Source organism: Engystomops pustulosus, chromosome 3 (assembly GCF_040894005.1).
Source record: "Engystomops pustulosus chromosome 3, aEngPut4.maternal, whole genome shotgun sequence".
In the NCBI taxonomy this organism is placed as follows: Eukaryota; Metazoa; Chordata; class Amphibia; order Anura; family Leptodactylidae; genus Engystomops; species Engystomops pustulosus.
The window spans coordinates 40,424,954-40,440,573 of record NC_092413.1 but is presented as its reverse complement, the minus strand read 5'-3'; the positions used below and the strand labels follow the sequence as shown (position 1 = coordinate 40,440,573).

Below are 15,620 nucleotides of genomic sequence, written 5' to 3'. Positions count from 1 at the left end.
ACTGTACTCAAATGGCCTCCACAATCACCAGATCTCAATCCAATAGAGCATCTTTGGGATGTGGTGGAACGGGAGATTCGCATGATGGATGTGCAGCCGACAAATCTGCGGCAACTGTGTGATGCCATCATGTCAATATGGACCAAAATCTCTGAGGAATGCTTCCAGCACCTTGTTGAATCTATGCCACGAAGAATTGAGGCAGTTCTGAAGGCAAAATGGGGTCCAACCCATTACTAGCATGGTGTACCTAATAAAGTGGCCGGTGAGTGTGTGTATATATATGAACAGAACAGTTCACCTATTTCATAGTTACAGTTTTGTACAGATGTGGCTTCTTTTTCTTTCCAAACAAGCATATCCAGTAAAAACATCTTATGCTCTATGCGTTTCATCCGGCATTACCATCCTTTATACTGACAAGGATTAGTAGGCACCTGCTTGTTTTCATTTTTTGCTTTAAAAAGCTAAAAAATGAATAATTCTATTATGTAGATCTATTTATTGAATTGCATATGAATATTGTGAAATCAAATGCGTAATTGTGGATTGTTTCCATATGTAGGTTGTCATTTGTGCAGAGGATGATGGGAGACCAGATAAAAAGCAAGGCTACCTCTCCCTCATTGTCCAAGTAGTGGATATTAATGACCATGCGCCAGTCTTTTCACCACATGGTTTTATATATGTTAAAGAAAGTGCACCAGCTGGCACGGTGGTTGGCCAACTCACAGCTACTGATGAAGATAATGGAGACAATGCTTTTGTAGTCTACAGTCTATTTGGTAATATAAATGTCTTATATGCTACTTTGCATCTGTTATGTCATTGTACATTCAATAATGAGTAGCTTTAATCGATCATTTTGTGCAGCAGGGTTGACTCCAGGTAGGCCACTGGGTGACAGAGCCTCTATAGGCCCGTTTGCAGTGAACTTAAGTGGCAGCATTAAAAATTCAAAACCTAAAACAGTCTCCTGTCCCCTAAAATATTTCCTAATTTATCATACCAAACAGCCCCCCATGGTAATTTTATGTAACCCCCCCCCCTCCCCAACACTGTATGGATTCATTAGATACAGCCCCACTCACTCCTATGGATTCCTTACGTAGAGTCTTATGTGGGCCCCCCAGCACTTGCCCAGCTATGCCCAGTGCTTATAGCATTATAGCATACCCAGCACTTACATCAACTAAAAGTGTTACTATAGTGAGACATGTTTTCCCTTATTTCTCTCACATCACCCCTTCTCCCGATCACCTCTTAAAGGACTTCTATGGTGAGCTCCAATTTCATAGACAATGTATCTGTTGACAGATGATGATGACCAGTTTGGTATAGAAAGACAGCGTGGGAACATTTTCATAAAACGTCAACTTGACCATGAAGTAAAAAGAAGGTCAATACTGAATGTGACAGCCAGTAATAACAAGACAGCACCTTATTACCAGGTGAGTGACTACAGTGTGTGATGAAGGCAATGTACGAGCATTAATCTAGTAGTTTGGAAACCTAGCCAAAAAATTGTCACTGCATATACCAAAATTTTGTTTTTTAGTTGGCAATATAAATTTGGAATGAGAGATTAAAGATATCATAGGCTCTTGCTTAGGCTGTATTAAAGGATTTCTACCACCAGGATAAAGGATTGTAAACCAAGCACATTGACCTACTGTTTTTTGCCCCCTCTGGCAGGATCTGCTCTTCTTTTAGTTTCTTTTGCTCTGGTTTTTACAAAAAAAAGGTTTTTTAAATTATGTAAACAAGTCTGAGGGGCTCTGGGCTGCATAGGCCGTTAACGCCTTAAAGGGTTTTTTCGCTCATTTCTCATTCTCCACCATAACTTACAGAGCTGCATAACAAATTTTACTTCTCAGTGACATTAATTGTTATTCCATGCCGTGTACTGGGAAGCTGGAAAAAAATCCAAATGTAGTAAAATCGGCAAAAAATTGCCTTTGCTTCACTTTCTTGTGGGCTCAGTTTTTAAGACTTTCACTCATCGCTCCATATAACACCTCTGCTTTATTCTTTGGTTCGGTACGATCACGGTGATACCAAATTTATACAGGTTTTATTGCCTTTTAATACATTTTCAAAAATTAAACGAATGTGTGTCACCATCTTCTGACACTAATAACTTTTTCATACGTTAGTGTACAGAGCTGTGTCATTTTTTGTTAAATGAGCTGATGTTTTCGATGCTACCATTTTGAGGACTGTGCGACATTTGGATGTTATTTTCCGTTATGGGGTTCACTGCTGGGAATATCCGTTTTTATATTTTGATAGATCGGTCATTTTTGGACATGACAATACCTAATGTGTTTTTGATTTTTACAGTTTTTTATGTTTTATATCAGTTCTAGGGAAAGGGGGGTGATTTGAATTTTTAAGTTCTTAAAGAAAAAGTATATGTTTTTTTTTTTACTTTTTTAATTTTTACTATTTTTTATGGCCCTCTAGGGTACATTAACCCTAGATGGTCTGATCCTACCTACCATATACTGTAGTATATGGAATTTTAACAGAACGAATTACAATGAGCCACTGGCTCATTGTCACAAAACTGTAGAAACCAGACAGTCAAGACCCAAGGCTGTCATGGCTACCGTTTGCCTCCTGCTGATGACGTTTGGGGGAATGACGATCGCAACAAATATTGGGGCGTCTATTGGCAGGGTTAAAGGAAACCTACCACTTGAAGTGGTAGGTGTAAGAAGGACATACCGAGCACTAGCTCAGGGTGAGCTGGTGCCGGAGCTTATTTTTGTTAGTGTTTTAAAACACTTTTTAAACTTTATAGCCGAAGCTGCTTCGGCACAGGGAGGTACGCGCTCGGAGCTTACCGTGTGCGCGGCTCTCCTTCACTTCCTATGTAGCCGCGCGCACGTTTGCGCGCATGGTAAACGCCGAGCGCATACCTCCCTGCGCCGAAGCAGCTTCGGCTATAAAGTTTAAAAAGTGTTTTAAAACACTAACAAAAATAAGCTCCGGCACCAGCTCACCCTGAGCTGGTGCTCGGTATGTCCTTCTTACACCTACCACTTCAAGTGGTAGGTTTCCTTTAATGCAATATGCAGCAAACCCCACCTCTGCATGAAGACTGAGTCATCTTCAGAATCCCTGCATCATACATGTAAATAACTGAATAGAAGTGAACAAAGTCCTATGTGACAATAGAAACTATAGGCCGATACTGCATGAAAACAAGTCATTATGAAGCTCTATGAATGGAAAAAAACCAATTGTATTACAGGCAGTCCCCGGGTTACGTACAAGATAGGGTCTGGAGGTTTGTTCTTAAGTTGAATTTGTATGTAAGTCGAAACTGTATACTTTATAATTGTAGATCCAGACAAAAAAGTTTTTGGGCCCAGTGACAATTGGAGTTTAAACATTTTTTGCTCCAATGGGACCAAGGATTATCAATAAAGCTTCATTACAGACACCTTACAGCTGATTATTGCAGTCTGGGAATATAGTAAAGCATCCAGAGAGCTTCCCCAGAGGTCACAGGGGTCTGTCTGTAACTATGGGTTGTCTGTAAGTCGGGTGCCCTTAAGTAGGGGACCGCCTGTATTTGCAAAATATGTGCACCACAATTTATTTCACTGCCTAATGATCGATTTCTGTCTTTCAGACTAGAACTAATCTTACTGTCTACATATTGGATGAAAATGATAACGCTCCACAATTTACACAGAAAACTTACTTTGCTAAACTAGATGTGAACAGTCCGGCTGGATCCCCTGTGATAACTGTGAATGCAACAGACAGAGATGAGGTATATACATATCTCTGTGTGTGTTAGAACTTGATATGGCTTCATGTACCTTAAAAAATAGATAAGTTGTTGGCAGCAGTTTATGGAAGTATCCAGGTATTCTATGGCTCCACTTATATGGCACTGTTTACACCAGATTGTTTCTTGAATAGTTTGCCTTGTAGATTTCTCATGTTATTTAGATTTTTTTTTTATTATAGTCTTTATGTTATTTAGTTAAAGTAAATCTGTTTTATGCATTATGAACCAACCATACCTTGAGAATGCTGTAGCAACACTGATGCAGACACATATCTTGTTTAATCCCTGAGCCGAGTGGTGTTGCTCAAATAACTATGACAAAGTACATAAACCTATTACTGAACTGTCCAGACAGGAATAATCAACCTGAGCAGGATGACTCATACACAGCAGCTAGGGGATGGTGGAGCAATTAATTATTGTCAGGAACAACACAGTGATTACATATTTTGGCTTATACTGGGCAGGACAAGACTGGAGCAGTGCATAATTGGGGTAAGAGGAGAGCACCGGGGCAGCCAAAGGAGTGAAAGAGCCTCATTATCATAATTTTATAATTGTTTTTTCAGCAAAACCATTCAGTTCAGGGATTAAACAAGATATGTTCCTGCATCAGTGTAGCTAGAGAATTCTCAAGGTATGTTTGCTTCATAATGCATAAAAAATATATTTCCTTTAAATTATTGTCAATGCCTGATGCCAGTACCAAACAGCAATCTTCTGGTAACCTTCTACTTTACACATCCACTCTTTCCACCACATTTCTGTGGTTTGTTATTTTAGTAGGATATAAAGTCTGGCTCATAGTCCCCATTCACAATAAATTGCAAAGGTGTTTTATGGGCTCTGTGGGGTTCACATGGGTTCAGACAATAATATTTCCACATTTATTTTGGAACATATTCCATATCAAAGTATCAAGACATCCAAGAGAACAGGGTCTTCCATTGCATAAAATGGCAGATCTATATGCTGTGGATTTTATAAGTTGCTGACTAGAATTTCACAGCAAAAAGTGACAAGTGACCGCGCTTATCGATGGAGATTATATACGGTGGTTTACCATATGTGCATTATTGTCTCTAATTTAATGACCCTAGGGCAGTGATGGCTAACCTTTGCCACTGGTGCCAGAGGCGGCACTCAGAGCCCTTTCTGTGGGCACTCAGGCCATCACCAGAGATGACTCCAGGTATCTTCCTGCAGTCCCAGACAGCCCAGGACTTGCTGTGCACAGAGGTAATTTAAAGTGACAGCTCTACCTGGGACTATTTTCTGCTTTATTGGTGTCCTCAGGTGCTGGTATCAATGAAAACGGTGACAGAGAAGGGAGTATAAATCATAAATGAAATTTCTGTGTTGGCACTTTGGGATAAATAAGCGGGTCTATGTTGTAGTTTGGGCACTCGGTCTCTAAAAGGTTTGCCATCACTGCTCTAGGGTCTCTGATGACCCCACTATCTCAGGAGTGTTGTAGTGAGTCGTGATTCCCTTTTAAAATTGAGTCTTTGGTAGTGGGTGGCACAAAACTTAAGAAACTTATATTCCCGAATCAGTCTCTCATTTTGCGACCAGAAATTGCCTTTTATAGAAAATCTACCATCAAAATCCCTCATTATAAACCATAATATAATCTTCTTATATTTGTTATCCATGGCCTCCTTCCTTCAAAAGTAAACTTTGACAATTATGCTAATGAGTGGAGTGTTTCCAGAGCCCCTCAGTGCTGTAGCTTCAGAGGCTGTTCCAGAGCAGGTCTCCCCTCCCCTAGATTACACAAGCAGAAGAAGGAGGGAGAAAGCAGGAGGGTGGGTGAGACATGCTCAGCCTGTGAAGCTACAGCACCGAGGGGCTCTGGTAACCCCACAGAGCCCTTCAGACTCAGCACAAATTAAAAGTTGATTTTAGAAGGAAGAATATAATATATAAGAATATTATCCCAGTCACAGTGCCTGGATCAATGAGTAAGTGTCCCTGGTTTATCATGCTTAAACTTTTATGTTTATTATATAATGCCCATTGATTTCTGGCATGTTGACTTTTGTAGATATTATTGTCATCTTTATTTAGTTTCTACATATTCAATATAGTCATAAATACATAGTGTGATGTTTATCCAGATTCTATAAGACTCCACTGCTTCTCCATTGCATTTTTCTGGGAGTCTCAGACATGTACTGGCCAAGTACCACAGCTCATAGATCTATGATCCACATTTGGTGGAAATGCCCTCCTCTGAAAGGCAGATGGGAAGAAATAATGACTTTATACAATAGCATTTGTTTGGATACCTGTAACCTCCTGGGCTGACGCTTCTGTCTATTGATCATCAATGTTTAGTGTCTTGGAAAAACAGTCTACTAAAATTTTCTCTTTGTTATACACATCTCTGTAGCAAAATTGTGGTGTACAGCTGCTATATTAATTTGTTGCCTCTATGATAAATCAGAATATAAATCCCCCCTATTGAGAATTACCTAGTATGCTATAATGAAATATGCTCTTCATTTGCATAATTGTTATGCTTTGTATATGGTAGAACCTTAAAGAGGACCTTTCACCACCTTACACATGTGAGGTTTATCATACCATCATGTAGGGGCTGCTACACAGATTCAGGGGCACTTTTCTTTCTAGATCCCATGGTTGCGGAGATATCAATCCCAGTATCTGACCATTGTAATCTGTGTTCTGTCAGAGAGGAGGAGCTGGGGCTGAGCTGGAGGTGTGTTTTATGCTAATCTTCACTCATACTGTTTAATCAGGAGCAGGTAATGTCAAAGAAGCTACGAAGAACAGTAGTGAGCTGTGATTTATCTATGCTCACCGTTGCATTGGGTGTTTACATTGTGTTTGTGTTTGTGTTTACAACGCGCTCACATTTCCATTGCATTTGCATCCCATTCACATCGCAATTTGTCACATTGCATTTTTGTAAGTATGGTGTAAACATATGTAAATGTATTTTTAGTAGAGTGTTAATACAATGTATGAACACAGCCTGTAGATGAGCAGTGAGAAATTAGACACTGTTTGCCACTGATTGGACAGTATGATAGAAGATTATCATAAGGCAGGCCTCCAGCTCCAGACCCAGCTCCTCCTATTTGATAGAACAGACATAATGGTCAGATACTGGGACTGATATCTCCACAACCATAGGGGGGTAAAAGAAAATTAAAATTGCCCCTGAGTCTGTGTAGCAGTCCTTACAGAAGGGTATCTTCAAACAATGGGGGTTTGATGGCCTTTCTGAGGATCCAGCACAGCCTGATACACCAAAAGGCTCCTGCTTCTTGATGTATCCAGCGGTGGCCTGCGCAGTGTTTATGTCTATGCTATGCTCTACCTGGCCAGCCTTGCCCCCCCCCTCCACGCCCCTCCCCACAGAAGTCCTGATACATACCCCCAATGAGTATAACTGAATTATCATATTGCCTTCTTGCATCCTATTGGAAAGGTATGAAGTAATGAATTGGCAATGTTATAAAATGAACATATATTTTTTGCAGGGTGATAATGGGGTTGTTGAATATTCCCTGTTACCAGACTCCTCATCCAGTTTCTTCATATTTAAAAATATTACCGATGGAAGACTTATTACTGCTACAAATCATCTGAAGCCTGGAAAATTCACTCTAACAGTGATCGCTAAAGACAGAGGTTCTCCTTCATTAAGTGATATGGCCTCAGTCATTGTAGATTTGCTAAATAGCAACAAAAAATTGCCAGAATTTAGCCCAAATGAATTAAGGTATGAAGTGTTTTTTTTAAAATTGCAAAGGTGTCATTCTAAATGTAGGCAGTCCCCGAGTTACGTACACAAAAGGTTCTGTAGGTTTGTTCTTAAGTTGAATTTGTATGTAAGTTGGAACTGTATATTTTATAACTGTAACCCCAGCCAAAAATGTTATAGGTCTCTGGGACAATTGGATTTTAAAAATGTTGGATTGTCATAAGAAACAGGATTAACAATAAATCTTAATTGCAGACACCTTTGATAAGTATTATAGCTGTTTATTGTAGCCAGGGGCTAAAATACAGAAAATTACCAATTACCGGAGGTCCGTTTGTAACAAGGGGTCATCTGTAAGTCGGGTGTTCTTAAGTAGGTGACCTCCTGTACATTAAATCATATAACCAATTAAAATGAAAATAAGATCCTCCTACTTGCCATTTTAGGTGGCATTTATATAGGACATAAGATCACTATTTATTGCCAAAATACGCTACAACCATATACTACCCACTTAAAATGATGCAATATCAAAAACCCACATAATATTGTCTCCATATACCATAATGCTGCAATTCAATTTTAAAATAGTACCAGTAGTTTGAATTTAATCCTGGCTTTCTTGTGTGACTCTAGGCAATAGCTCAGTTTCCCACCCCTATAATGTCTGTACTGTGACATCACTGTGTGTAAAAAACAATACATTGGGGCAATCAAATTAGTCACCAGTGGTCAACTAAAGATATCCAATAGCCTCCCTCATTCCCGGCTGCATTATTGCCCCTCCATCAGTCTTCTTCTTTCTGTGTTATTAGTGGTAAATTCTATAGTGTAAATAGGGTAAATCATAGTGTATAGCACTAGACATTGGGTCTCTGGGGGTGTATCTGTCTCCACAGTAATATCATAGGATGGTTTTCCATCAAACCTTAATAACTTTTATAATTTCTTTATTTTTTATGTATGTAGTCGATGTTTAAACCCATCAAGAGATTCCCATGAGTAACTGAAAGAAAAAAGAAATTTGCAATATGAATACTCTGCTTGAAAATGACATATACCTGATTTCTAAATCATTTATCTCCATTAGGATTTCTTAGTACTTTTGGATTTCACAGTATATAAAAATGATTTTAACCTTCAAGTGCTGCATTTTTTTTTACCTCTGGCAGGGTCGGCTCCAGGTTTCAGTAGGCCCCTGGGTGGCAGAGCCTCAGTAGGCCCCTTTGCAGTGAAGCCACATGGAGGCATTAAAAATTCAGAAACAAAAACAGTCTCCTGTTCCCTAAAATATTCCCTAAACATCATCCCAAACAGCCCACTCATGGTTATTTTATATACACCGCCCTCATGTTTATTTTATATACCGTAAGCCCCCTCACACCCTATGGATTCAATAAATACACCCCTTATGTACAGCCTTATGTGGGCCCCCCAGCAGCTCTGGGCCCCCGGCACTTGCCCAGATATGCACAGTGCTGGCACTGGCCCCAACCTCTGGGATTGATAACATTTATGATTGCGAAGTATTTGACTGCAATATATTATATTATTATTTTTAATTTAAATGTATATTTTACTATATATTTATATTTACATATATTTATGTATCTCTTATTTTTACTGTTCTTTTGAGTATTTAACTAGAGTCTTCTGAACATATTATTTTTTCTTTTTCATTATTTTTTTAGCACAGTGCTTAAGGAAAATAATCCCAAAGAAGAACCTGTTTATACATTTTCTGCTAAGAAACCTTCTGGAAAAGATGTCACATACAGAATTGTGGCTGGTAATGAAGGAGGTGAGGATGATGAGCTAAACAATTCAGTCATCTAAATCTGATATCTCTGTAGTTTAGGGGAAATTAATTTGTCAGGAATTTGGGTGATGTTGTATTTAGAAAAAACAAAAGCTATAGGGGTATGTTCAAAGACATTATTGATCATGGTCCGGGCCATGGAATTCCTACCAGTTATCAGAACAAAATGTTGTAACTCCTGATCTCAGCTTACTTTATTTTGCAGGTCAATTTTATTTGGATGAGAAAACGGGAAAGCTATGGACAACAGAAAAATTTAAGGTTGATGGAAAACCGTCCTATGATATTACTGTGGAGGCAGATACACCCCCAGAGACCCAAGGTCTAGTGCTATACACTATGAGTTCTGTGCATGACAAATTACTGTATTTTTCAGACTATAAGATTCATCTTACCCTAAGACTCACTCCAGATTTGGACATAAAAAAAAAAAGAAAACTATATTGGACACCAATTCCTGGTGGTAACACATAGATCTGCAAAAGCTCTGCTACAAGCACACACCGATGTCTCTTATACGTTCACACTTACAAACTGCTCTGCTACATTCATGCACACACATAGTTCAGCTACAATCGCACACACATACCTCTGTTACAGGCAGACTCACAGCTTTGCTACGTGCAAGATCTCCAACCTCCGACACATACCATTACCTCTCAACCTCTTATAATGACTAACCCCCTCAGTATCCTCATCTCCACCATATTCTAACAACTACCCATACACTCAGTTTACCCCCCCCCCCCCACTACACACACACACATCCCCATGACTCCTTTTATTAAATATTTCCCACTAGCTCATTATCTCCTGTATATAAAAAAGTTAGATAAAAAACTATTACAATGCCAGATCTTGTATCTGTATGCAAAGTGGATTTAGTATGAATGAGTATGAATCAGACAGTAGATTTCCTTTCTTGATCTTTCAGAGAGGTGTGTCTGGCAGCTTCTGTATTGTAAATGCTCCTTCTTGTGGTATATATAGATATATACAGATGTTAGACATAGATTTTGAATAACATAGGATGTTGGACATAAGGGCATAAAAAAGTATTATTAAAAGTATAAAAATCATTATTATTGTGGTAAGGTGGTCTTGTAGTGTAGACTTAGGAACTGTGACTACTGAAAACCATAAGGGTACACCTCTGATTTTGACCTTGTTGCAATATGTGTATGATCTTGGGTCAAAGCTAGTGATGAAAATTCAGGACAGTGCGAGGTGGGGGGGAGGGAGGGGAGCCAAATGTGGACCCAGCTCTGAAGTTCAAATTCAATACAAACAGCTCAAAGCCACAACATGACTTTTAGATACCATGTGCCATTTATTACACTAGTGTTATGTGGCCCCCTTTTGCCCCATTGAAGGGCCAGGTGCTGAGATGTACAATTTATACCCCTATCAGTTACCATTTATTACACCTCCATTGGATTTTTATAAAAACTGATACAAAAATACTACTAGTCCCCACATCTTCCAATCCCATATCAGATATAGGTGATGCCACGTTATCTGTTGATGATTGTGCAATAAAGAAGCTTTTGTTTTATACCCACAGGTCCACTGCCTCCTAATATGGCTGAATTACATATAACTGTTCCCAACTTCCAAGAGGGTCCAATGTTTAAGGAAAAACTATATACTACCACCATTGTAAATAACCTTCCACCTGGATTTCCGGTCATTAAAGTCACGGTATGAGGTCGCATGTTTCCAAAACAAAAGGGGTTTTCCAACACCATGAAATGTTTTTACAGATTTTATTTGAAAAAAATTGATTACTATAAGTCTACACCTAAATGTGCATTCACGGTAAAATGTGGAACTTTGAACATTACATTAGGTCCTATTGCTCCATATGACTGTTTGTAGTCTGTAAAGTAATATTTTATTTGAATATGTCCCCTATGATTTGTAAAGCGCTATGGAATATGATGGCGCTATATAAATAAAGATTATTATTATTTTTCACTAAAACCACACAAAATTCTTAACATTATGAAGTCTTTTTTTATGGACACTGCAAAAAAGGTCTTTGCACTTTCCATAAATAGATAAACCTTCTTGTGGTCTCCAATGGTTCATAAAAGATCTTTTCTTTCTAACAAATATTATAAAAGCTGGGTGTTTATGTGTTAAGTCCTAGCAGATCGCCCTTCATTTTGCATAGAGCTTCTATCTAAGCTGACATGTCAGTGATCTTCTGTCCGCCTTGCTAGCAAGACTGAATTCAGTAGAGATCTCAGAGAAATAAGTAGATTAGGAAGGCAGGTGCGAGGATGATAGGTAACAATGAAGCATCCAGATAGGGTATTTGGTAAAGCTCACTGGTATTGTTAATTTGTTATGCAAAAAGTTTATGGTGTAAAAATCGGTGACAATTAAGATTTATGAAAAAAAAACATATATTTTTCATATATCCATTTTATAACTATTTTATTTTTTAAGGCTACAAGTAAAGGTTCAATGCCACTGATCTACAGCCTGATGAATCAGCCAGGGGAAGAGTTTCATATTGACAAATACACAGGACAGATTTCAGTTTCCCAAGTTGCAGGAAAAACTGGAACTTTTCGCTTCAAAGCAAAGGTTACAGACAGCAATGGACTTTTTGATGAAACCACGGTTCAGGTGTGGAGCTTTTCTCATGACTTTTATTTACTTAGGCCTCACTCACACGGCCGCAATGAGGGACGTAATCTGGTTGCATGATATGAGATTAGATCATGGCCCCCATTGATTTTAACAGCTTCCGGTCACGTGGCCGCTCTTCTGTCTATGGAGGGGGAAGGAGTGACAAGCGCTCCCTCCTCCCGGTCCTGTGCTCGCTTAGGATCCAGTCCGGACAAGCACACGGCCATGTGAATGAGCCCTTAATACTGTGTGTCATACAAGTGATTCAGAGATGATAAAATACATAAAACATTTAGAATTTGTACTATTTTATCTGTGCAAAAAAATTTTAAATTAAAAAAAATAAATAAATGACACATAACAGCTGATGTATGTGAACACCCGACATAATAAGGCGAGATACACATGCATACAGCATATACAGGGGTAGATTTACCAAATGACGTGATTTGGGCCTAAAGGTCAGTGAGCCAAAAATAATGCTAATATACCAGAATTTTGGCACCATTTTCTGGCATAAACTAAGCCAACTAATAGTTGGTGAGAAGTATACAAGTACCGTATACACACATACAGTATATACACATCACAGCTACAGCATAAATACATCACATATATGTTACATAAATATTATACTGTACAATATGCAGCATAATATGTGTATAATGGTGCACATCCTCGACTTTTTAGTGTGGTAGTTTGGCTGATGGGGTCCCCTGACAATGCTGGCCCCATAGCAGCTGCTATGGCGGCTATCACTGTAGTTACGACCCTGCACTAAACCACACTCTCAGCAGGAGAGTTATCCTGCTTCTGGATGCTGTCAGCTGTCTGTATGTCAGCAAAAATGTCTTGGTGTGTCACATCTTAAACATAGGTTAACCATCACTGCTCTAGTATATAAGGCTTTGTAGGTGAATCCATCCAATATATACACAATACTGAATAAATCCTTTATTGTACAAAGTATTTTCTTTTGCCTTTATCTACCAGGTCCAAGTGGTCTCTCTACCTTCTTCCGATGATGTTGAGGAATTTAAAATAAATCAGACATCAGATGAGGTCAAGCAACAAATTCCAAAAATCACCAGGTACCATTGATCATGCAAATAATACCTTCACTTCTTCTGTTTTAGCCAAAGGGAGATTATTATCCAACCTACATAGTTAACCTATAGCAGCACATGCAAACATAAAGGGAATATGTAAATCTTTCAAGTGAAATTGATTAAAATATTAGTCGAGTTGATGAATATGATTGGTCCTGAGAATAAGCCATCACCAGCAGATAAGTGGAGGTCCAACTGTGAATATCTCAGGAGCCAAAGTTGTAGACTCTTTAATGGTTACCTCTATTCATTTTCAGAGGTTGTCCAGGATAATAAATGAAGACGAAATCGCTGATTAATTTCTAAATTCCTGATTGGCGCTTTAGTTTGCCTACGTAACTGTATATGTGGATTTGACATGCATTTTACTGCAGATTTTCACCCTGTACATTTGATTTGGGTAAAATCCAATGTCCAAGATAAATTGACATATGGACAAAACTGTAAATACTCTGGGGCCGACATACTAAGATTGGCATGTTGTGTGCCAGCCTGAAAAATTGTCACACACGTTGTCTCAGGTCATAGTAAACCTGGCTGGCCAAGGTGTTCCTGTCTTGGCTTGTCTCTTCCCCTGCCTGCTCTTTTATAAATTGGCAGAATTAGGGTAAAGAGGCCAAAAAGTTGCAAATTTCATGGCATGCATCAGGAATTTCGACCTTTTCATGCCTTGTGTGCCAAAAACTGGTGCAGGCTTGATACGTCAACCCAATGTGCCAAATTTTTCTTCTAAATTGAGTTAGATTACGGTACATACCGAAAATAATAGTGAATGCCGATGCTATTTTATAACATTACTTCTGAACGTTATCTATTCCAGGATCTTGGAGGATGCCCTGCAGAAGAAAGTTACAATCATCAGCGCAGACTCTGATGCCAGTAATAAGAAAGACACAGATATCACATTTAAAGCTGAAGGCGAGAGTAAGCAAGACATTGCCAGGTATAGTTCAGCAGTGAGAGACTAATATCAAACATTTGTATGAAACTATAGCAGTGAAATCTGGGTGAATATGGGTGCTGTATTTTTTTATTATACCTTTATTTGATTTTTTTTATTTAAATTCGGTAATGGGAAATGACAACATTTGCATAAATGTGTAACAAGAGAAACTACTTCTCCGGGTCCTTTTCTCCTCCCCTTCCCTATGAATGATTACAGCTTTTTAGACTGGAGCTCAATAAAGTAGTAAATTACATGTCAACAGTCGATGGAGAGGTGGGGGGTAGACAAGTTGAGGACAGGGACATACTTAGTTAACATCCATACTGTTCCGTACTAGTTCATAATGAATGTTCTGTGTCTGCTACTTTGAGGGTAAGTGAAAGATTAGGGAGCAGAATCCCCCTGTCGTCTATGGGAGACATCATCAGTTGTCTTTGACAACAAGCTCTGGGACATTTGAGGATCAGAAATGGAGTCTACAGAGGGTTATAAACCTGCATGTGAATTGTTGGAGTTGATAATATTAGAAATCTGAAATTGGCAAATGATATTCTACATGACCACCGTCACATTGGGAAAACTTGACCTTGATTAATTTTAAGATGGCAGCCATGATCTGGACACAATCCAAAAGATAGGTCCCCTCACCCCCTCCATACTTGGAGGTGTATGAGATATTTCATTTTCCCTTTTGTTTTTAAATGTCAGACCAGAATGGCAACAGATGAATTTGTCATTCATATAAGTATTGTCAGACCGGAAGGGAGTCAAATATTTCTTGCGTTATCCGTATTTATAGTGTCAAACTTGGAGGAAGACAGAAAAATGTGTAGTATTTTGTTGGGGGAGTGGCTTAATGTAATGCCGGGGTGTGGCTTAATGTAACGCCTACTCAGTTAAACCAGGAAAACAACTATCAGAGGTGAGACCTAAACCCCCTATCATAAACTAAGATTTATTTAAACAGAAATATATGTTTCAATGTTTATTACAATCTCATCTCTTCCTTCCAGAAAGCTGAAGGATAAAACACTCACAATCCAAAAGCAACTGAGCTCAATATTTGGAAAACCTATAGATGTTACCATACCACAACCTAACAATTTGCCCCTGAGTCCAACAGCTATAGGAGTCATTGGGGGTTTTGTTGCGATCCTGTTGGTTGGCATTATTTCTGCAGCATTTTTAATATTAAGGTAAATATTTACTGAATGTCGATTATTTTCTTGATTCATTAAAATCAATTAACATCAATAAAGGGCTCATTCACATAGTTGTGTTTTGTATAGAGTTGTAATAGGGCTGCATAGAGCCTCCATAGTACTCCAGTATCTTCAAACCTATAAATTGATACAAACAGGTCTTCCCTTTATCATTATGTATTAATCCACAGCTTGGCTTGATAAGATACATTCAGATGTTGCTGGGAATTTACCCTCAAGCAATATTCTAATAAACAATGAAGGATAAGATTGATTTGTCATCTGCTTTAAGACGTCTGATGTGCTGGGAGCTGATGTACACTGATGCAGAAACATATCTTGTTTCATTCCTGAACCAAG

The 15,620-nt window shown here is 38.7% G+C and overlaps 1 protein-coding gene across 4 annotated transcripts in view; it reads left to right on the top strand.

Moving 5' to 3' along the window:
• LOC140121228 (protocadherin Fat 4-like) overlaps positions 1–15,620 on the top strand; it is a 93,663-nt gene that overhangs the window by 51,296 nt on the left and 26,747 nt on the right. For all 4 annotated transcript variants that reach the window (XM_072140569.1, XM_072140570.1, XM_072140572.1 and 1 more), the window contains exons 24-34: positions 566–785; positions 1,318–1,451; positions 3,644–3,787; positions 7,321–7,562; positions 9,236–9,345; positions 9,569–9,685; positions 10,928–11,064; positions 11,818–12,000; positions 12,997–13,094; positions 13,933–14,055; positions 15,072–15,254. In XM_072140569.1, the coding sequence (XP_071996670.1) occupies positions 566–785; positions 1,318–1,451; positions 3,644–3,787; positions 7,321–7,562; positions 9,236–9,345; positions 9,569–9,685; positions 10,928–11,064; positions 11,818–12,000; positions 12,997–13,094; positions 13,933–14,055; positions 15,072–15,254 (1,691 nt within the window). The remainder of the gene's footprint in view (positions 1–565; positions 786–1,317; positions 1,452–3,643; positions 3,788–7,320; positions 7,563–9,235; positions 9,346–9,568; positions 9,686–10,927; positions 11,065–11,817; positions 12,001–12,996; positions 13,095–13,932; positions 14,056–15,071; positions 15,255–15,620) is intronic.